General features: G+C 49.3%; 2 protein-coding genes and 1 pseudogene across 2 annotated transcripts; 1 reads left to right on the plus strand and 2 right to left on the minus strand.

Moving 5' to 3' along the window:
* The first annotated feature begins 185 nt into the window (after nucleotides 1-185).
* On the plus strand, nucleotides 186-3,033 carry LOC136477992 (uncharacterized). The gene is made up of 7 exons (XM_066476308.1): nucleotides 186-470; nucleotides 754-927; nucleotides 1,053-1,145; nucleotides 1,255-1,323; nucleotides 1,592-1,798; nucleotides 2,319-2,444; nucleotides 2,569-3,033. The coding sequence occupies exons 1-7, from the start codon at nucleotides 216-218 to the stop codon at nucleotides 2,719-2,721; spliced, it is 1,077 nt and encodes a 358-aa protein (XP_066332405.1). The 5' UTR covers nucleotides 186-215; the 3' UTR covers nucleotides 2,722-3,033.
* A 111-nt stretch (nucleotides 3,034-3,144) lies between these two features.
* LOC136477990 (uncharacterized) lies at nucleotides 3,145-6,923 on the minus strand. Its single transcript, XM_066476307.1, has 4 exons — nucleotides 6,139-6,923; nucleotides 4,059-4,342; nucleotides 3,740-3,967; nucleotides 3,145-3,633 (listed from the first exon to the last, which is right to left on the minus strand). Exons 1-4 carry the CDS (start codon nucleotides 6,635-6,637, stop codon nucleotides 3,145-3,147), a joined length of 1,500 nt encoding a protein of 499 aa, XP_066332404.1. The 5' UTR covers nucleotides 6,638-6,923.
* Nucleotides 6,924-11,155: 4,232 nt separating this feature from the next.
* Nucleotides 11,156-13,626, minus strand: LOC136470524 (uncharacterized; annotated as a pseudogene).
* Nucleotides 13,627-22,806: the final 9,180 nt, after the last annotated feature.

Consider the following 22,806-nt stretch of genomic DNA (forward strand, 5'->3'; position numbering starts at 1 on the left):
CACCCGGTTTGCTGTTCCGGCCCCAACCTCTCGGTACCTTCACGCATCATCCCACCGCTCCCTGCAAACTCTACCTCTCGGTACCTTCACGCATCATCCCACCGCTCCCTGCACAACTCTATTCCACTTCCGGTCTTTCACCAGTCCGCTCGACTTGCCCCCGATTCCCCTCACATTTCAACTCGCATCTCCCGCGCCGCGCAGCCCCAGCCCCCATGGACCTGCCGGTGGTGGATCTCGCGCCGTATCTCCGGACCGCCGCCGGCGACGCGGCCCCGGCGGGCGAGGAGGAGCTGCGCGCGCTGTGCGCCACGGTGAGCGCTAGCCTGCGGGACACGGGGGCGCTGCTGGTGATGGACCCGCGCTGCTCCGCCGCGGATAACGACCGCTTCCTCGACGTCGTCGAGCGCTACTTCGCCCGATCCGCCGACGCAAAGCGCCTCCAGGAACGGCCCCACCTCCACTACCAGGTAGGCAGGTGCCCGCCCCCGTGCCTTTTCTTCTCTGTCTGCTTGTCGAATTGACCGGCGGGTTTGATGGATCGGGTGTGGTTATGGTCAACCGGATGGCTCTAAACACTGGATTCACGGTGCTGGGATTAATACGACCTCGGTTGGATCCGGATCACTGCCGTGATCGACCACATTGTAAAATAGGCACGATCAGGTCTTGCTTAATGCGTGTTAAAAAACTCAAATTATCCCCACTGTGCTGAATTACTGATCCAGTTTGTTTATCCTTGTTCTTGGTAAGGTTGGTGTCACACCCGAAGGGGTGGAAGTTCCTCGCAGTTTGGTCGACAAGAACATGCAGGAGAAGATCAGGAGCATGTCCGAGGAGTTTCAGCCAGCCACGCCTAAAGGGCCGGACCCGAAATGGCGGTACATGTGGAGAGTGGGTCCTCGCCCTGGAAATACCCGCTTTAAGGTTGTGGTTTCCATGTGACGTCTCTCTACGATCTTTGATTTTAAAATATGAAATGCGTTAACTATTGATGGTGTAGTTTAGTTTTTTTCTTTGCACTGAGCTGGTAACTAACCTTGTTTATATAGGAGCTAAACTCAGAACCTGTTATCCCTGAGGGATTACCTGAGTGGAAGGAGACGATGGATTCCTGGGGTTCTAAAATGATTTCTGCAATTGAGGTATATCTATCATGCTAGTACCTTTTTTCTGAACAGTATTCACAGTGTTTTATGTGTTATACATAGCTTTGTGCCGTATGCCCACACCTGTATGGTTATGTTTACATAGGTTGTTGCTGAGATGGCTGCAATTGGCTTTGGCTTGTCCAAGGATGCATTTACTTCTTTGATGAAGGAGGTAATATTGTCATTCTGTGCTCTACTCATTCAAAAAAGAAAAATCTCTGCCTTGTTCTGTTGTACTCATTTTTCAAAAAAATAAATCTTATTCTTCCTTTTTCTGTGTCAAAAGCCATCATTGGGTTCCTTTAGTGGGTTCTAAAGTGTGGCATGAGCTCTTTGGTTCTGTAGTGATGCAGTTAGAGATCAGCAGTCTCTATATAGTATTCAAATTCAACTTGTATAATAATTTTGTTGAGATTGCTCAATTTCTCTTTGAACACTAGGGACCACATCTCCTGGCACCAACTGGAAGTGACCTGCAGCGTCATGGTTCTGAGGGCACCGTTTTTGCTGGATTCCACTACGATCTTAATTTCTTGACAATACATGGCCGGAGTAGATTCCCAGGCCTTAACATCTGGTTAAGGAATGGTAAAAAGATGGAGGTGAAAGTCCCTGTTGGTTGCCTTCTAATTCAGTCTGGAAAACAGGTCAGCCTTGCTACTTTTATGTAAAAATCTCTATCAACATTTTCAGCTTGATGGTATCATATTTTGTTTTGTTTGGTCTTTATGAGTACTTGTTTTTATAATCAATGTGGTTGTAAAAATCAAAGTGAACTCTACTTTTATACTTCCTCCAATCATAAATGTAAGTACATAAGATTTATCAAACTTTTGTAACTTTGACCTTTATATAGATTCGCAACACAAAATTGAAATTACTAGATTCATTATGAAAGATAATTTCATAATAAGTAACTCTTTTTTGTACAAGATAATATATTTTTATTTTTATAGATTCAAAGGTAAAAAAATCGAGTTTGGACAAACCTAGATAGATTTCTTTTTCTTAAAGTTTTGGAGCAAATATATGAGTTCTTTCCTGGAGTATCAAATACTTCAACAGAACTACAGAAGTACTAGAAATACTGGGTGTCGCTGTAAAGTAAAAAAAAAAATACTGTACTGTATGACTATTTACTAATCAGATGTGTTCCTTTCTGAACAGCTGGAATGGCTTACTGGTGGTGAGTGTTTGGCTGGAATGCATGAGGTAGCGGTGACCAAGAGAACACTAGAGGCCATAGCACTAGCGAGAGAACAAAATAGAAGCTTGTGGAGGGTCTCATCAACAGTAAGTACTATTGATTCTCAATTTATGTAAGCAATAGTTTGGGCAAGGGTTTAAAAGTCGGCAGTGGTTAAATTCTATAGTCAGACGTTTTACTTACCAACTAATTTTCTCTTTGTATAAACAGTTGTTCGCGCACATTGCTTCGGATGCAATTCTTAAGCCGCTCGGCCACTTTGCTGAAACACCTGATGCTTATTCCTATCCACCTATATGCGCCGGGGATTATGTCGAACAGGAGCTTTCAGTGATTAACCTGAAAGGAAAGGATGGAGTATAGACTATGCAGCAGATGGATCTGGATATCTTATGAATTGACAGATACCAGGGTGCAAAACAAAATTACCCCAACTGACAATTGGGTCTTCGTTTCCAAATGCTGTTGTCCTGAAGGTGGTTAAGTTGTTCTGAAGACATGCTTGTTCATTGCTCTTGTTATACCCTTCTTTGTGTACCACATATCACTTGTGAAAATAAAATGTATAGCTTGCACACAAAACTGTTATTCTCCTAGTGCAATCCTTAAACTGTTATTCACCTAGTGCAGTCATCTGTATTGTCTAAAATAGTTCCGACACAGAGCATTTTCATCGACCAAAATTATACTTCTCACGCAACAAGTTACACTACAAGCTGCCCTTTCTCAGCACACAACTCACTTAAATCTACATATGTACAGTATCCAAGCATGTGGTAGCATTTATCAGACCCAGTTGTTGGGCAGCGAGAAATTATGGAACCTGAAGGATGCATCCCCAGCGGTATCCCTCTCGTGCATGACCCCGGGGTCCAATTCCGTTTGCATCCGCTGTTCGACGCACGCAAAAGAGTTCTGCCGCGGCAACTCCGGGAACTCCGGGGACGGCAAAGGCAGCGGCAGCGGGCAGGGCTCGTGGCCTGGTCGAGCCGGCGCGTCGGACTTGCCGTCCCACATGAGCACGTGAAGAAGGATCGGCCGCAGAGCGTGGCGGTGCAGGGACAGTTTCTGGCTGAGGGACACGGTGTCGAAGCACCGGAGGGCGCCGGAAGTGGACACCATCCACGGCAGCACCTTTTGGCCCGATACCCTCGAGATGACCAGCAGCTTGGACGCGCGCTTCGCCTCGCGATAGAGGTCGCGGAGCCCTGAACGCGTCGACGGTGCCTGGCGCTCGACGTCGTTCTCCACCACGGACGAGACGTAGATGAAGCCCTGCTCACAGTCACAAGTGAAGTGACTTGAGTTCTGACTCACCAGACATGCACATGCACTACAGCGCGCGAGAATGCGACCCGCGGGACGTGTCCGCCGTACGTACCTCTTCAGTGCGGCTAATGGCGAAGCCGAGCCTGGCGTCGCCCTCCTCGAGGATGATCTCCACAGGCATCTCTCCAGCAGCGGCCGTGTACCAAACGCGCACCGCCTTCACCACGCCGATGTCCACGCCGTGATAGTCCTCGAAGCCATAAAGGCTGGCGTTGGCGAGGTTCGGGAGGTCGGCCAATGAGCCCGAGTTGACCGTCGAAGATGCTGTCTCGCCGGAGATCTGCACCAAGAAAGTCAGATCATCATCGGAGAGGCGCACACAGACGAGACGACTGAACCAACATCATCAATGCAATCTTGATCATTGCTACCTTGGTGAGAAGGGCCTCAGTCTGCACGTTCAAGAACGCAATGGGCACGCCGGACGCCTGAGACGAGAGGATCCAGGCGTTGGCGCGGGCCAGGGTGTCCTCGACGGAGTTGTAGCGGGAGCCGGCACGGTCGAGCGCCATGGGCAGAATGAGCAAGGAGAGGAAGCTGCTGGAGTTGGGGATTGGTAGCACCTCCCGCATCTTCTTCTCCCACGGGTAGGACACGTAGCCGTCCTGCAGCTGCGCCTTGCTCAGCGCGCACACCACCCTCGAGCTCCTCGAGCCTGAAGAAAAGCACCGTAGGTGCCAACGACCATAGCATCAGGAATGCAGAAGAGTTTGCAAACTTAGATCAAAATTTTTTCATGATCTTGTACCACGCACTACTTTTTTGGTCCAATAGAGAAGGAAAGTGACTGATCAGATCGATAAAAGTCAACCGAGGAATCTCCTAGTCGCGTACTCGCGTTAAGAATTTGAGGCAGGATTTTATAATCAGATGAATACTATTCAGCAATCGCCAATCAGCAAGTGGTTTGTGAAGCATAATAATGAATCTAGCTAAACACTAGTTCGACCCAACGTGCATCACCGTGTCTGTTGCCTGGAAGTATGCATCTTGAGCTATTTTTTCCCCCGACGATCCCATCTTGCATAAGCAATTATATACCTTTTTGACTGACAGGAGCAACACACTGCATAGTGCGTTCACTATACAGACTTCCAGGTTTATCATGTTACTATAGTCTACATGAATACATGATTTAGAGTAACCTAATTGTCGAGTTCCTATCTCATAACAAGATTGGCATCTTATTTGGTACAATTTACAAAAGCTTGCAAATGCAAGACGTAACAAGAATACAAGGACGCAAAAGAGTTAGGAATCAGATCAATATTTTTTCCATGTTCTGTAATCATGCGTTATTTTTTTCCAATTCAGAAGGAAACTAAATGATCAAACCAATAAAAAGTCAACCGAGGAATCTATTGGTTTCATTAATTAAGAATTCGCGACAAGATTTTATAATCAGGTGAATATTCAGTAATCAGTAAGTGGTTCGCCAAGCATAATAATGAACCAAGCTAAATGCTGATTCGATTCAATGTGTATCACCGTGTCTGTTGCCTGGAAGTATGCATCTTTTTTTCTTGAATACGCAACAGAACTGCGTATCATTTTATTAAGTAGAATGAGTTTGAAGTTTGAGCTAGACTAAGCAATTATATACTTTTTTTAGATTCCTCAACAAAAGTTATATACTTTTTTTACTGACAGGAGAACAGCACTGCATGCAGACTTCCTAGGTATATCATGCCACCATTTCACAAGAAGATCCGGATCTTATTGTCAACAAAAGCTTGCAATTTTTTTGCAAGACGTAACTAGAATACAAGATCTAGTGCTCGCTGCTCGGTCATCGTTCTCTTGTTTGTAATGCATGTTCCAAGAATATGCTTGACTACATAGCATTGCTAGCATGCATCATCTGGATTATAGACTACCGTATTATAATTTGGTCGGCCAAGCGGTACGGTCCTCAACACAACAAGACCAACAATGCTGTAAACACCTTCTACAATCTTCCATGGATCCTATCCCATCAGACCCAGGATATCCTGAACATATTCACAGATACGACGATGGGATCATCATGCATGTATTTATATAAGTACTCCTAGAAGTGGCCATTTCTGACTGTCTTAGTCTGTACCGATCCAACATCCAACTATCCAAGTATATGCCTACAACCAAACCGAAATCCCTATCGTGAACACGCCAAATTTCAGGAAACGATAAAGCTCATGTCACCTATCAAACCAGCCTACTTGCTTAACTTTTTGTGCACGAAAGTCCGCATGCAGCGGGCACAGGCGTGCCGCATGCACCCATCCTTTTTTCTCAAGTCCAACCCGGCATGTAACGAAAACTGAGTCGCGGACTTTTACTTTTCTTCAGAGCGCTAGCGCAAACCGAATCAAGTTGGTGTACGGGCTAAAAGCGGATCAAAAAATGGTGCCAAAATAACTCGAATTTAAATTGCGTGAAGAAGAGGATAGGCATGATTGGTACTTGTACCTCTGATGGCGATGCACTCGCTCTCCATGCGGTCGACGAAGCCGACGGCGTAGTTGGGGTCGCGGATGGAGCGGAGCACGTACTGGCGGCTGCGGCCGATGCCGCCGCCGCCGACGGACTCCTGCGGCACGATGCAGGCCTGCATCCTGGCCTCGGTGGCCGCGTCCACCAGCTCCCCGCTGCTGTCGCCGCCTCCGGCGACGAGCTGCCGCTGCTGCCCCTGCGCGGAGGCGGAGCGGCGCACGCGGACCTCGACGGAGGTCTCCCCGCGCTTGTAGGCCGCGTGCAGGAGCTTCTGCAGCGCGGCGCGGCCGCCCTTGAAAGGCGCGGCGTGCGACGCGGGCCCGCCCCGGCTGCCGACCCCGATGAGGAGCTCCTCCACGACGTCCCCCGTCTGCACCGTCTCGCTGCTCCCGGGCCCCCACTCCTCGGCCCGCGACCCGCCCGCGACGCACTCGATCGCCACCACGCCTTGCCTCCTCCCGCTCTCCATGGGCATGGCCCCCCTCGCTGTACGCCTCTTCGTCCCAACTCACAAGCAGGGCGGAGGATTAGCTTTAGCTAGCTGGGCAGCTCGCGCTGTTGACTTGTGAATGTGAAGGGCGCTGTCCTGTCACGCCGCCCTACCACCAACGCAACGCAGCGCAACCTAGAAGAGCAGCTCAGCTCACGCAGAGACGGCGGCGGCCGGTTGAAAGAGAAGCCCGAAGCCGCTTTCCAGGATGGTGCAAAAGGGAGGGAAAGCCGCTCGAGCGTTGATTGACCGATCGAGATGGCCACGCGTCGGCCGGACCGGACCACAGCACCGGCTCGGTAGGTGAGTCCGAGCCCTCCGTTGCCACTGGCCAGACAGGGCCATGTTTAGTTCCCGGAATCGGCGCCGCTGAAATCGCTACAGGCTACTGTAGCGCACTGTAGCATTTCGTTGGTATTTGGTAATAATTGTCCAATCGTTGATTAATTAGGCTCAAAACGTTCGTCTCGTAAAGTACAACCAAATTGTGCAATTAGTTTTTTATTTCGTCAACATTTAGTACTCCATGCATGTACCGTAAATTTGATGTGACGGAAAATTTTCTTTTTACCTGGTGCGAAAGTTTGGATTTCGGTCTAACTAAACATGGCCTTGTTAAAATCTGGCTGACGGTATCGGTGTGGAATCTGGGCCTGAATTTCGTCGACCGTGACGCCACGACCGGCGCCATCGCCCGCAAGTGCCTCTGAACGTCTGATCGGCAGATCCCAGGCGTGAGATTCCGGCGGCCTCGCCGGATCAGAATTCAGATCAGCTTCCGTCACATCGGAATACCCGGTTGGTCTGTATTCTATATTCTCAAAAAATAAACTCCGTTCGCCAAATTCGGTTTATTTTTTTTAAGCTAGAATAGTATTTTTCTCTCACAACTATTTAGTTAGAACAGTATTTTTCAGTCAGTTTCAGCCAATATTCAGCCAGCCGAACGGGGCTCAACGTGCTCCGGCACCTCTGAACACGATTTGTCCTCTTGACAAGACTCGCGGTGTCCTTAATTGGAGAGTTTTTCCCCCCGTTTTTCTCATTCCAATTCAACTGTGCCCATTGGTCAAGACTAGCTTCTCTGTCACGTCTCACGTTCTCATTGGACAACTGGAGCTTCTCAGTATCATAGAGTGCGGCTAACTGAATCCAGCTTCCTGAATAGAGCTGATGAATCTCAACTCAATATTCGTTTTCCGGGCCAACGGCTTCGTGGCATCACTTGTGAAGAAAATTTCAAAATGGATGTGAATCATCTCTTGTCCATCCAAATTGAAGTATTGGAACTAGCTTGCGCTGCCACTCAATGGCGTATGTCGTATAGATACATTCACCAATCATATTCCATAAAAAAAAAACATTCACCAATCATAGCCAATCGTCTTGACAACCCAAGTGTATACTAATATGGATTCACTACAAGCGGTGTGTCATGACAGAAAATTAAATAGTTAGCTACTCTCGGCGACCATTCATACAAGTAACAACCAAGAAACATATACTCCTACTTCCCTGCTCCCACACGTAATTTCCTGGTCAAATTTCACATCCATGTGCCAGTGGCCAATAATGGCGCTGTACGAGAGAACATGACAAATCCATTTCTATGGAAATAGAGGTTCGGAAGTAATTATTGATTACGGAGAAACAAATAAATTAGCCATCATCGTTGACCTCAAAGCAAGTTGCGACAGTGACATGGTCATAATTAGTTCGAGAATAGACCCGAGAAAGTTTTTTTTTTAATAGAGAGAATAGACCCGAGTATGGGCCAGGCCCAGCCGGTTCAAGAAAAAAAAAACACGGTTAGTTTTAGGCCTAAAATGGTTGTCCAGGTTCTAAATTCCCGTAGGACAAATCTATGCTACTTCAGTCATGAACAGTTTAGCTATATATGATACCGCCATGACTTGGGCCCTGTTTAGATGCCACTCAAAATCTAAAAGTTTTTAAGATTTTCTGCCACATCAAATCTTACGGCACATGCATGGAGCATTAAATGTAGGTAAAAAGAATAATTAATTGCACAGTTTATCCGTAATTGGCGAGATGAATCTTTTAAGCCTAAATAGTCCATAATTAGACATTTTTTGCTAAATACAAACGAAAATGCTACAGTAGTTAAAAGCAAAAAAAAAAAAAAATCGCATCTAAACGGGGCCTTACGTCGAATGGAGTTCTCTGAGAACTTGAATGCCTCTGCCCTCTGCGGAGACCATTTGATGGCTTGACGCCGACCCCTCCAACTTGGATGCGGAGATTTGGATACGTGGAGACCCTTGCGGCGCATGTCTTCGTTGAGCCCCACACCAACAATGTGTGTGCTACACACCCAGCTCAATGGCATCGTCCTCCTTAGTGCTAGTGCAGCTTTAACTAATTTTTTACCATTTAGCCCTTTTTTTCAAGAAAATTTACACTTAGCTCATTAAGAGACTTAAACTCATCTTTTAACCTGGAAGTCGACGCCATAAGTCCTGGCGCCGAGATAACATGTCTCGGCGCCATAGATTTTGAAGTCGAGCTGTCTGACCGTGTACCGCAGGCTGGTGCCTGAGCGCAAGAATATATGGCGCTCGGCACCGTACATCTTACGCGGAACATGCATTCAAAGCGTGCGAGTGCATGTCTCCATCCACTGTAGCAAGACAGGCACGCCGCCCTGCTCCACTCACCTCTTCCACGCCATTGCTCCGCCTGCACGCTCCGTCGCCTCAGCGCCACCGTCATCGCGAGCAAGCGATGCTCACAAGCCGCGCCTGCAGTGCCGCCATTAAAGGCGAGTTGCTGTGCTCCCCAGCCAGCCAGCCTCCTCCGGCCTATAAAATGGCAGCCCGAGCCACTTCTCGCCACCGGGCGTAGCTTGATGCAGGCTTCAGCTAGCGTCAGCGGAGGAAATGAATGTGACGTACGGTACCATCCACGTTCCTTTACCTAGGGCCTATTCGGCAGGACTGAAAAATAAACAAAAATATTGTTCCAGCTAATTATAGTGAGAGAAAAATACTATTTTATCTGAAATCACTGTTTACGTGAACAGTAATTTCGTGAACGGACTGGCAAGCCAGCCAGCCACCGGCCCGGCCAGCCGAACAGCCCTCTAGGCTGCTAGGGCTAGGCCAGCCTTGTACACATGCCCATGCAACCCTAGTTAGTAGTTAGGTAGTCCGAGCTAGGTAGAGTAAAAGTCAGGCCTCGCTGGGAGAAATTTTAGAGAAATTTAAAAGAATTTAAATAAATTTAAAAAAAATTAGAAAAAAAACATTGTTTTAGATAAAAAAAAAACGGATCAGTTAAGAGCACGCCAAGCCTCAGCAGAGAGACTACTGCACATGCATGCTAGCTGGTGGTCTTGGGACAACACACCACAGCACCGCCATCTCTGGCCGCAAGAACGAGGGCCCGACCGTGTGCATGCACCTTCATATGCACGCCATCTCCACTGTCTCGCAGCATGCAAATGCCCGTCCAGTCCCGTCCCTTGTGTATGGGCCCTGTCACATGTCACTGCCCGCCCATACCCGTCCACTGTTTCGATCGAAGAAGCAGCGAAAAAAAGTCGTGGATGCTGGAGACCTGCCAGTGATCCCATTCAGCCTTGTCTGATCTTGTTGGATGGCAGTGACATGTTTCATCAATGCTATTGTGCCAGAAAAAGAGAATTAGAGGGATCTGACTATCAGTTTGTGCTTAAGCTTTCTCACGCACTTACTCCATGCATCTATCCTTATTAGAATCTAAAACTGCTAGCAGTGGTGAGTGGTCCATTTCTGTTCATGAGAAACACAACGTTTGAACATCGAAAAAAGAGAGAGAGAGGCCCAGTGTTGTTATTAGCAGTAGGCCAGTAGCTCTGCTTAAGGCCCCCTTTGGCAGGGCTCTAGATGCTCTGACTCCTCGTCAAATTCACTATAACGACACTGTAGCAGGAGCCGTTTCAGAAATCGAGGTAAAAAATGAACTGGAGAGAGCCGGAGCGGGTGAAGCCATGATTGGGAGCTTCTCCGGCTCCATGCTACAGTATAGTCACAATTGGGAATTCCATTACTCAACCATGTCAGTCAAATCGTTTGACACCATGTACCCAATACAATCTGTCACTCCGGCTAACCGAAAGGCATGGAGTCAGGCCCCGTTTAGATGCCAAAAAATTTTGGCCTAAGCCAAAAACCTGACAGCAGCAGGTTTTGGCCAAAAACCTGAGATCCAAAATTTTTTGGGTTTGCTGTTCAGTTGCCAAAAAAATTTTGGATGCCATTCCCAAAACCTGGCAGCTGCACCATTAATGCCATGCAACATGCAAACACATGCATGCAGCCAATGCATTCTAAAGCTTCAAATGCATGCATGCTGTTGTCTCTCATGCAACAGCATGCATGTTTCATCAAAATGACACAACATATGTAATTAACAAATAATCATGCATGATTCATCCATAAAATTGTACTGACGTAACTGTACATATGCAGTACACATACATGACCTCAAAACACAAAACTGTCAAGAATGGTTTAGCAGAGCATAAGCAATCGAATCACGAAATTCATTCATCAGATCAGACTCATCCTCAACTTCCTCGGGGTCAGGCTGATTCTCAGACGCTTCTCGCGGCACATAGTTATCATCACGGTCACACCTTACAAAGTGTCTATCCCCTATGCCACTTATCCTAATGAAATTATGTAGAGCACAACATGCAACTATGATTTGGCTTTGTTTATGAGGTGCATAAGAAGGGATCTGATGCAAGATGCGCCACCTCATTTTCAAAACTCCAAATGACCTTTCAATGACATTCCGAAGACATGAATGTGCATAATTGAAGGTCTTCTCTTTACCTTGGGGTTCTAGGGCATCTCGATACTCCTGCAGATGGTACTTAGTTCCCTTGTAAGGAGCAAGGTAACCTAGCTGGTTAGGGTACCCGGAGTCCACAAGGTAATATTTCCCTACATCAGTAAAAAAATATTTTACATTCATGTAGTTGAACAACAAGGACCCAAATGTGCTATCAGATAGGTGTGTACCTACAGGTGGATGTGGAAAGACATGGCTGTATGTTGTTGTTCCATCATTGAATACTCTCATGTCATGTATAGACCCCGGCCAACCAGCAAGAACAAATATAAATCCCATGTCAAAGTCACAGACAGCCATGATATTTTGTGTAGTCATGCCCTTGCGGCACAAGTGCTGTACAAACTTATCATTAGGCACCACATAAGGTACATGAGTCCCATCTATACCCCCTATGCAGTCCTTGAAGTAGGGATAGAACCTAGGGTTTCTCAGTCTAGGATGCATTGTTCTAAATTGTGGGTCGAGAGGCTTAATAATGTCAGCAACAAGCTTCACCATACACTTTAAAACTTTGTTTAACATGTTGGAGATAGTCCCTAGTGACCTCTCAAATCTGTCCTCAGCTTGTCTAAAAGATTGTGGTGCCCCAAGCATCCAAAGAAACATCCCTAGAGCCTCAACCGAGGTGGACTTAGCACTAGATTTTAGACCATATGATTGTACTAAAAGATCATGCAATGTATGGAACATAGGTGGGCTCATTCTAAACATGCTAAAACAGGCCTTGCTATCCCCAAGCTTCCTCTGTACCCATTCCAAACTAGTCATGGCAGGTTGCCTATACTCAGCCCTATTCAAATGCTTGTCAATGTGCAGGGCATACTGGTACATACCATAGATAAAAGCATCATCATCTTCAGCATCCTCTAGCTCAGCCATCATCATCTCTTGTAAAACATCCCAAGGGTCTACACAATGGGTTGCTGCTGCTAGTACAACATCAACCTGTCCAAACAAACAAGGAGTAAAGTCAGTCATGAATCACATTACAAATCATGTCATGCATGACTACGTTCACTGACATTTGCCATTCACTCTCACCCATGCATCACATAGTTCAAATGGTCGCCATACTTGAAGTTCAGCAAACATTACTACATTTAAGTTGTTGAAATAAGAAACATCAAAAACATAGTTGAAACACACATTCATGCAATACAGACTTAGTTCATATGACATAGGACATGGCCGACATTGTTTGAGGACACCATTACGACATGAACTTCAAATCATAGACTAAATAAGATAAGATGGTCTATGGGTCGACCGGCGCAGCTTGCTCGATGATGATCATCCTTTCTTCAGGGCTGTTGGCAAGGAAGAAGTCCATATCACTTTCATTGTGGATGATCTTGTACAGGCCCCTGAACAATATTGGAGTCTGTGCACTTATACCCATCTCCTTTGCTATCTGGGTGACCTTGTCTATCTTCTAGCTAAGGGCCGACCGTGAATTCTGGTCCTCTTGCTTCCTATGCTCAAACATGCTCTCCATCAGGAAGAGCCTACAGTTGGCAATTTCATTGTGTGTCCTCATGTTGTTATCCATTGCCCTCAGTGCTGGGCTCTTGGACCTCTTGCGTGGGCTAGATGCAGTGGTGCTCGTGCTGCTGGCCCTCTTGTTGCCAATGCTAAGTGGGGTCAGCTGGTCTTCCTGTTCATCTCCTGCCTCTTCATCGGAGCTTCCACCATCCAAATCAATAGTACCACTTTCACCAGCAACAAAAGATGTGGAGCCATCTACTGTGTTTCCAGTAAATATTTTGTCCATTTGATCTAAGTACTCAGGCAAACCTTTCTTGAACTTCATCAAATTAGATTGCCCCTGCAATATGAAATCCTTTGTTATGCAGTGTTGTACTTAGTAAGTGCTGAAACTCAGAAGAGATAGATAGATCATTTACGTTGGTATTTGCTTTCCACCATGCATCAGTGGCATCAATAGTTCCATCACCGCTACAACCTAAGCTAGAGGCGTAGCGGAGCTTGTTACAGAATGCCCATTGGGCCTTCAGCTGCCTTAGCCTACCAGCAATCTGCTCCCTATCATGGACCAAACCTGTTGCTGCTTGGTACCTCCTTATGAGGTCCCTCCAGCCAGTCTTGCTCATGACTCCCTTGGTACAATTGCCAATGGCAATTTCATGGCACCATATGTCACAAAACTTCTTAGTGTTCGATATAGTCCAGTTGGCCTTGTGTTTCATAGCCTAAACGATGCTTGTTTCAGTTCACGACATGTACAGAGATTAAACCATTTGGTAAACACTTAAGCTAGGTTAATCAATATCTACAACTGTAGTAGCTTAAATTTGTATCACAGAACACTCATAGCAAGATCAACTAAATAATACATATAGCACCCTAGACACATGCATGTAACTCACCAGATCTACTACTAAACAGAAGATCAAGGAGAAAGGGAGTGGAATTTGTACCGGGACTCGTGGGGCATGAGTGTTGTCGTCCTGATTGAAGTTGTCATCAAGAATGGCTGGCCCTGGCCTATGTACACGCGCACTGTGGCCCCTGCGACGGCCACCAGCACCTCCCTGTGGAGGAGACAGAGGAGGGACGAAGCCACCTCCAACGGATGTTCCACCCATGCCGCCTCCAACAGATGTTCCTCTGTCGGTGATGGCAGTGTTCAGCCCGAGGTTGCGTGCACTATTGTGGGAAGTCACGCGAATGGGGGTGGGAGCCATGGGGGGGCCTCGTTGTCCCCTCGAATGTAGCCCGCGTAGGCCTGCATCTGTGGCCAGTCCTCGCCGGTGTTGAGATCCAGCGACTCCAACCCTAGCCGGGACTGTTGAATCTGCTTGAACCTGAGAAGGTTTGCGCCACGTTGGGGAAGAGGCCGCTACCACTGGCATGGCCCCAGGGATTACCGGGCGCTAGGAAATCCCTGGTGCACGCGTCGTTGCCGTGGTCGGCGTCGTCAATGCCGTGGTCGCCATTGTAGCCGGCGCCGTTCATGTCGTCGCCGTCGTGTCCTTCCATCACCGAACGTGCAAAGGTGGTCCTCGATCCGGACTCCGACGGGGTGGATCTAGTGGTGTAGCTCGTGGATCTGCGCAGCGGTGTTGGGATGGTGGGAGATCAGTGGTGGTGGGAGGGAGTGACCGGTGGCGGGGGGCTAGGGTTCGAGAGTGGATGAGAGTGAGGGATAGAGGGGCAGTGTCGACCGAGCATGATGAATGGATAAGGGGTGGGTGCGGGGTACCAGGTGGCCTTCACGCCTCCCAAACCGAACAGTGCCAGGCCGAACACCCCACCATGAACAGTACCAGACCAAAAAATTTTGGCTGTCGTTTAGTTCCAAAAAGCCTAAAGTCAAATTTTTTTGGGCTGGGCCAAAATTTTTTGCAATCTAAACGGGGCCTCATTGGACTTGCATCATAGAGCAGCTAGCTCATGTGCTACATGATTACATTCACATCGAATATAATATTAGACTTGGGAAGACACAAAGTTCTATCCTAATAGCTCCTTTAGTTCATGCACAAGGCCACCCAGCATCGATAGTCTGAAGTCGTCTCCTTGCAAAGCCCATACCACTTGTTCTACATCCTTCTCTAGCACGATGTTGTCGATGCCCATCTATACAGTAGCATTAATCCATTCTATGCACGCCACCAACTCTATATGCATCGGGTTGCAGGAAAATTCAAATGTCCTGAGCCTGACTGGATAACCCCTCGAAAGATCCTAATATGACTAAAGGTAGGGTGAATATCCTATTAAAAAACTACAAACCAACTAAAACAATTTGATTAGTATGACAAATGATGAAATGCAAATTTGCTCTAGCTCTACAAGGATTACAAGCCACATATTCAATAATTCTAGTTGCTATGATTACTAGATACACAAGAAGCTATGTTGTTACTCATGAAGAGCTCTCAAACTTGCTATACTAAAGAGCTCTACTAGATGACCTTAAGCTACAAAGCAAGCTCTCAATTCTAGCTACACTAAAGAGCTTGCTACAACTAGTTTGTGGAAAAGTAATAGAGCGACCAAGATGATTATACCATCGCGTCGAGGGATGAACCAATCACGAGATGTAGACAATCCAATCACCGGGAGAAATCCAATCACATAAGAGACATGATTTTTCTTCTGAGGTTCACGTGCTTGCTGGCACGCTAGTCCCCATTGTATCGATCAATACTTGGTGGTTCAATGGCTAAGAGGTGTTGCACGAACCTCATCCACACAATTGAATATCATAAGAACTTACCCACAAGTGAGGTAACTCAATGACATGAGCAATTTACTAGAGCTACCTTATGGTGCTTCACTAGGAAGGTGCAAGACCTCTCACAATCACTAGAGCTGGCCATGAACAATCATCACCACATGCCGAAGCTCCTCCGCTGCTCCAAGCCATCTAGATGGCGGCAACCACCAAGAGAAACAAGAAATCCGCAGCCACAACGATCCCCAAGTGCCACTAGATGCAATCACTTAATCAAATACACTTGGAATCACTCAACCTCACTGTGGATTAGCAATCAAGCAAGAGAGAAGAGTGGGAGGGAGTATGCTCAGCTCACAAGGATGTCAAAGAAGTTAAATGGCCAAGAGAGACACCTTGGAGCTGATCCCCAACTATTTATAGAGCCCCCAAAGAAATAGAGCCATTGCTCTGCTCGGGGCTTGACCAGACTCGGCTGACCGGACGCACCCCAGCGTCTAGTCACCTGCATCCGGTCCTTAGATGGCCGCCACATGGCCGAGCTTCAAACCTCATGTGTTAGATCTCAACGGTAAAGTCCCTATGCTTGTGTTGTTAAGTGATGACTAGATGCGACTCTCGAACCAACTTGACTCGGCGCCACTCTGAGTCCGGTCAATAACAGAAAGGTTTCAGAGCCGAAAAATGATGATCGGACGTGTCAGGTCAAGGCATCCGATCTCACTGTGCTCCCCCGCGGAGCCGACATCAGCGTACGTCACGCTCGACCTGACGCGCGCCTTGCACGTCCGGTCACGTGAACTCACCAGTGTTCGATCGTGAATGTGAGCTGCACTCTCTCTGCTATGTGTGACCAAACACTACCTAGGGTCAGGTCCCACGTCCGGTGCAACATTCGATCAGGCACCGACGCCGCCTTTTCTTTTTCTATCTCCTCAACCGCTTTGCCCTTGCTTCCAACTTGCTAACCACAAAGTGTAGAACTTGTGTGCTCGTGTGTTAGCATTTTACAAGGGTCAAAGTTAGTACACTAGGTTCCTAAATACAATGCTTGAATCATATCACCTAGTGGCACTCGATAAACCGTTTAGCCAAAGATTTTTCCTCTTTATAGTACGGCTATCGATCCTAAATCACTCACACCCTCTATGGTGTCTTGAGTGCAAATAAAAAATAGCTCCTATCATTATACCTTTGCCTTGAGCCCATTTTTATTTTTCTCTTTCTTCTTTTCTAAGTTGAGCACTTGATCATCTTTTGGTCATCACCATCCACCATGGTCATTCTCTTGCTCCACCACTTGGAATGGACTATCCTCTCTTGTCTTCACACTTAGCACTTAGGATTAGTCCATAGGTTTCATCAACTATCCAAAACCAAACTAGAGCTTTCACCCCTCTAATGCATCTCTAATCATGTAGTTGGATGCAGAAAATTTACCCTCAAGAGCATATGCTCCTATGTGCAACACTATTTGTTGGGTACCATAAAAAGGGGTCTCCTAAGCAAGAACAAAAAATTGCTTAGACCTTGTAAATATCGAAGCCAAGAGACAACCACCGGCAAACCCCCACCTTATCCGAGGCCTGGCTGGACCGCCCAGCCCACCTTGAACAATATCTAAGCTCACCCAAAGCGGGCTCAGCCCAGAACAAGACCACGAGGCCTCGGACAAGGTACCGGTTTTCTGACTCACCCAAGGCCCCACGCCACAAGGCCTTGGACGAGATACCAGTTCTCCAACTCGCCTGAGGCCCCACGCCACAAGGCCTCGGACGAGGTACTGATTCTTCGACTTGCCCGAGGCCCCACGTCACGAGGCCTCGGACGAGCACCTAGTTACCGACTCGCTTGAGGCCGACTCGGCATCAACCCCGTCACCACCGCCTTGACCGACTTCTCTGATGGGACATCACATCCAACTACCGTGTCCAACCATTCTTGCGACGCCAGCCAAATGACATCACGATACAACGGAGTGGCCGACGAGACGGGAGTCACATCGATGCCATGCCATCTAGGACAGGACGGGGTAGGGGTTACCAGCCGCTGTGCTCGGCATTGTGCCCACGGCTGACACCCGTGCTACACTATGCTGCCTAACCCCTACTCCTAGGACAGCACAGTTTGGAAAGTCAAGTCTGGGTCCCTGTAGCCTCGGAATCGACGTACAAGACCAACTGCTCCCTCCGAGCCTTGGCTATCTGCTTCTGGGCTCCTGTACTGTAGCCTTGGGACTCGTGCCCGCCGAGCCCCCCCCCATAATGGTTCAGCCTCTGCACTGACTAGGCCTTGGCTCTTTACGTTGTTAGCACTCTAGGACCGGCGCGTTGTCCACAGTACGCGCCATGTCCTGCGTCAAGCTGTAGGAGCTCCCACATCATGCACAAGGCCAAGCTCCTATAGCCTCAAAATCAGCGCACCCATGCCATCGCATCTACCTAGCCTCAGCTCTCCATGCTGGTCAAACATACAGTGACCAGCACGCCTCCAACAGAAGGAGGCGCGCATGCCACCATAGAAGCTCCCACATTGCACAAGATCAGACGTGACCGACGCATCGCTCCAGTGCACCGAGGACAAGACTGCTCCACCGACCATGCCACCATAGTGACGAGCTGTAGGGCTTGGACATACCGCCTCTGCTCACAAAACGCCACATAGCAAATATATGTACCGCCCCTGTGCCTCCCTTCGACTATAAAAGGGAGTGACTAGGGCCGCTTCTAGGGTGGAGATGAGACACACGTGCAAGCAACGCACAACGCTCTGTAACACACATGCTCCCTCACTGCAAGAGATCAACATCTCAAGCCACCCATGCCACTCTATACAGAGACCTGGGACTAGCTCCCTCTCTTGCTCAGCTTGTAAGCCCCTACTACAAGCACCTCGGTGCAAATAATATAAGATCGATCTCTTAGACTGGACGTAGGGCACCTATTGCCTAAACCAGTATAAACCTTGTATCTCTTTGCATCACCATCCAAGATTAGGGGCACACAGTACACTTTCACTAGTCGGTTGAGGACCCGTCGGACCAAAACACCGATAGTTGTCGCGCCAGGTAGGGGCCATACTGCATGTCAGCTTAGTCATCCCAATAAGTTTCGGATGGCAGACCCCGTGCAACCACTACGTCTTGGCACGATGATCTGGTTCGGGAGCCTAGAGTTCATGTCTCTAGGATATGAGTACGATATGGTACTCCTCCCATCTAGAGCCCCATCGACCGACGATGACATCACGCACCAGCAGCCCAGGCGCAGGCGGCGTCTGAGTCGCTGCTCTCGTCGCGCTCGCCAGGCATGACATAGGCAGGACCACCCCGACACTGCACGAGCTCAGGGCGATGCACCACGCTCCGCCAGTATCCCATACCCGGCTGTTGGTATAGAGTCCCTGGCTAGGGACCTGTCTAGCTTAAGCCTGGGCAAGGGAAAGACGCCGGTGGCATGCAGCAATGCCCCATCATCAAGCTCTGCCCTGCCACCTCCTAAGGAGTTGACTCCAGTGGAGCGGAGCCCGGTGACGACACCATCCCCGTACCCCTTTGGGTTGGGCAATGCCACCACCGCCTATGCTTTCGCTCACGCAAAGTCCCTAGGAAGCCACCAATGTTTTGCCCTCGACCTCATCGCCACAACCTTGACCCACACCCACGCTGACTCCTTGGAGGAGGACGAGGTGTGGGCTGGAGCAGACTTCTCCGGGCTTCACGACCCTAAAGCCATGCACCGCTTCATGGCCGCGAGCGACTACTGCTTTGGCTACTCCAACTTCGATGATGAAGACACGTACGATCCCACTCGTGAGTGCTTCAACGTCGAGCTTAGGGTGCCGAGCTCAAGCGATGAGGATGAAGGGGTAGGCGATCGCTCCCTGCCCTATGAGGAGGTAGGCGACGCCACACCCTCGGCAACGTGGAACGAGAACCCCACCCCCAAGGAACTTCGACGCCTAGACCTGGAGCAGCTCCGTGAGCTTCAGGCCAAGGTCAAACAAGACAGACTCCTTCTGTAGCAGCTCCGAGACACTCTTGAGCAAGAGCAGTGGGGTCGCGGTGATGGCAGAGAAGCCCGGCGGAGGGCTTGCGACGTCAACCACTGCATCAACAACGACAAAGGGGGCGAGCAACCCCCTATCTTCAATCACACTAGCCAGAACATCGCAGCAGTAGCGATGCTACTCTAGACAATGCCCGAGCCCTCTACCTCGGAGGGGCGACGGGTCCATGGTGAGCTCTAAGACCTCCTCAAGACCGTCACAATACAATAGGCCAAAAGTTCTACCTCTTAATGGCGTGGGGGCGCCTCAGAACTACCCACGGCACCGCCTCGGCAAGATAGAGAGGCCTCGGTTTGTCCTGAGCCTGCTCAGGCACCAAAAGCCAACAAGGCCGCCTCGGTGCACGACCGCCTCAGTGACCGACGCGAGGCGCAAGGCGACCACAATGTGGTCAGCAGGCGATGGCGCCGCGATAATGATGGGCCTACCTGAGGCTACCACCCACACCGAGGTGGTCGCTACGATAGTGGGGAGGACCATAGTCCTTCTCCTAGGCCACCTAGCCCTCGAGTCTTCAGCAAGGCCATCCATGGTGCCCACTTCCCGGCCTAGTTTCGACAACCGGCCAACCTCTCAAAGTATAGCAGCGAGACCAACCCCAAGCTGTGGCTGGCCGATTACCACCTGGCTTGTCAGCGAGGCGGTGCGGACAATGACCTGCTCATCATCCACAACCTCCCCTTGTTCCTATCAGACTCGGCGCGAGCCTGACTCGAACACTTCCCTCCCTTGTAGATCAACAACTAGCGCGACTTGGTAAAGGTATTCGTCGGGAATTTCCAGGGCATATACGTGCACCCTAGGAACTCCTGGGACCTCAAGAGTTATTGCCAGAGGCTGGATGAGTCTCTACGAGACTTCATCCGATGCTTCTCCAAGCAATGCACCGAGTTGCCTAGCGTTGGTGACTCAGAAATTGTCCAGACATTCCTCTCTGGCACCTCCTGCTGAGACCTAGTCCGAGAGTTAGGCCGAAACGTACCGACCATGACGGCCGCGCTCCTCAACATTGCCACCAACTTTGCCTTGGGCGAAGAGGCTGTCGGGGCCATCTTCCCCAACAACGATGCCAAGGGGAAGCAAAGGGATGAGGCCCCCAGGGCCTCGGCCCCCCACCTCCCCAAAAAAAAAGAAAAAGGGTCACCAGGGGAAGCTGGAGGTCCTCGAGGCTGATCTAGTCATAGCCATAGATCGTAAGAATCCCTGAGGCCTCGCCAGAGGCCCTGGGCTCTTCGACGACATGCTTAAAAAGCCCTGCCCTTACCACCAGGGCCCAGTGAAGCACACCCTCGAAGAGTGCACCATGCTCTAACATTACTATGCCAAGCTTAGGCTCCCCAACGATGATGCCAAGAAGAAGGGCGCCGGCGATAGGGACAATGACAAGGACGACGGGTTCCCCGAGGTGCACAACACCTTCATGATCTTTGGTGGGCCTTCAGCGTGCCTCACGGCGCATCAGCGAAAGGAGTGCCAGGAGGTCTTCTCGGTTGAGGTGGCCACTCCCCGGTACCTCGACTGGTCTCGAGAGGCGATCACCTTCGATCGGGATGACCACCCCGATTATGTCCCAAACCCTAGGCAGTACCACCTCGTCATTGACCCGATCATCGGCAACACCTGGCTCACCAAGGTGTTGATGGACAGAGGTAGCGGCCTCAACATCCTCTACACCAACACCCTAGAGCTCCTAGAGCCTAACCAGTCATGGCTCTGAGGCAATGCCATGCCCTTCCACGGCATCGTGTTAGGGAAACACACGTGACCCCTTGGGTGCATCGACTTGCTCGTCTGCTTCGGCACTCCCTCTAACTACCGCAAGGAGGTCCTCACCTTCAAGGTGGTTGGGTTCAAGGGGACCTATCACACCATCCTGGGGCACCCGTGCTACGCCAAGTTCATAGCGATCCCCAACTACACCTACCTCAAGCTTAAGATGCCGGGCCCCAACGGTGTCATCACTGTTAAGTCCACATACAAGCATGCATACGACTATGACGTCGAATGCATCAAGTACGTCGAGGCTCTCATGGAGGCCGAGACCCTCATCGTCAACCTCGACTGACTTGGTAGCGAGGCGCCCAATTCCAAGCATCATGCCGGGACTTTTGAGCCTGCAGAGGCCGTCAAGCTCGTCCCGATCGACCCCACCTACTCCAACAACCGAGCACTGAGGGTCAGCACCACCCTCAACAGCAAATAGGAAGCCATGCTCATTGACTTTCTCCGCTCGAATGTCGATGTATTCACGTGGAGTCCCTCGAACATGCCAGGCATACCGAGGGAGGTCGCCGAGCATGCCTTAAACATCCGAGCCGGCTCCAGACCGGTGAAGCAGCGCCTACGCCGATTCAACAAGGAAAAGCGCAGGGCCATCGGTGAGGAGGTGCAGAAGCTTTTGGTGGCCGGATTCATCAAGGAAGTGTCCCATCCAGAGTGGTTAGCTAATCATATATTAGTTAAGAAGAAAAATGGGAAGTGGAGGATGTGTGTAGACTACACCGGTTTGAATAAAGCATGTCCAAAAGTTCCATTCCCACTACCTCGAATCGACCAAATCATTGACTCCACTGCGGGATGCGAAACCCTATCTTTCCTTGATGCGTATTCCGGTTACCATTAAATAAAGATGAAAGAATCCGACCAGCTCGCGACTTCCTTCATCACCCCATTCAGCATGTACTGCTATGTGACTATGTCATTCGGCCTCAGAAACGCAGGGGCCACATACCAGAGGTGCATCACCTAGGTCTTTGGCGAGCACATCGGGTGAACTGTCGAGGCCTATGTGGACGACATTGTGGTCGAGTCCAGGAAGGCCAGTGATCTCGTCGATGACTTGGAGATAGCCTTCAAATGCCTCAAAGAGAAGGGCATCAAGCTCAACCCCGAGAAGTGTGTCTTCGGGGTCCCTCGAGGCATGCTCTTGGGATTCATAGTCTCAGAGCGTGGCATCGAGGCCAACCCAGAGAAGGTCTCGGCCATGACCAACATGGGACCAATCTGAGACCTCAAGGGAGTG

Source organism: Miscanthus floridulus, chromosome 8, assembly GCF_019320115.1.
Source record: "Miscanthus floridulus cultivar M001 chromosome 8, ASM1932011v1, whole genome shotgun sequence".
Classification (NCBI taxonomy): domain Eukaryota; kingdom Viridiplantae; phylum Streptophyta; class Magnoliopsida; order Poales; family Poaceae; genus Miscanthus; species Miscanthus floridulus.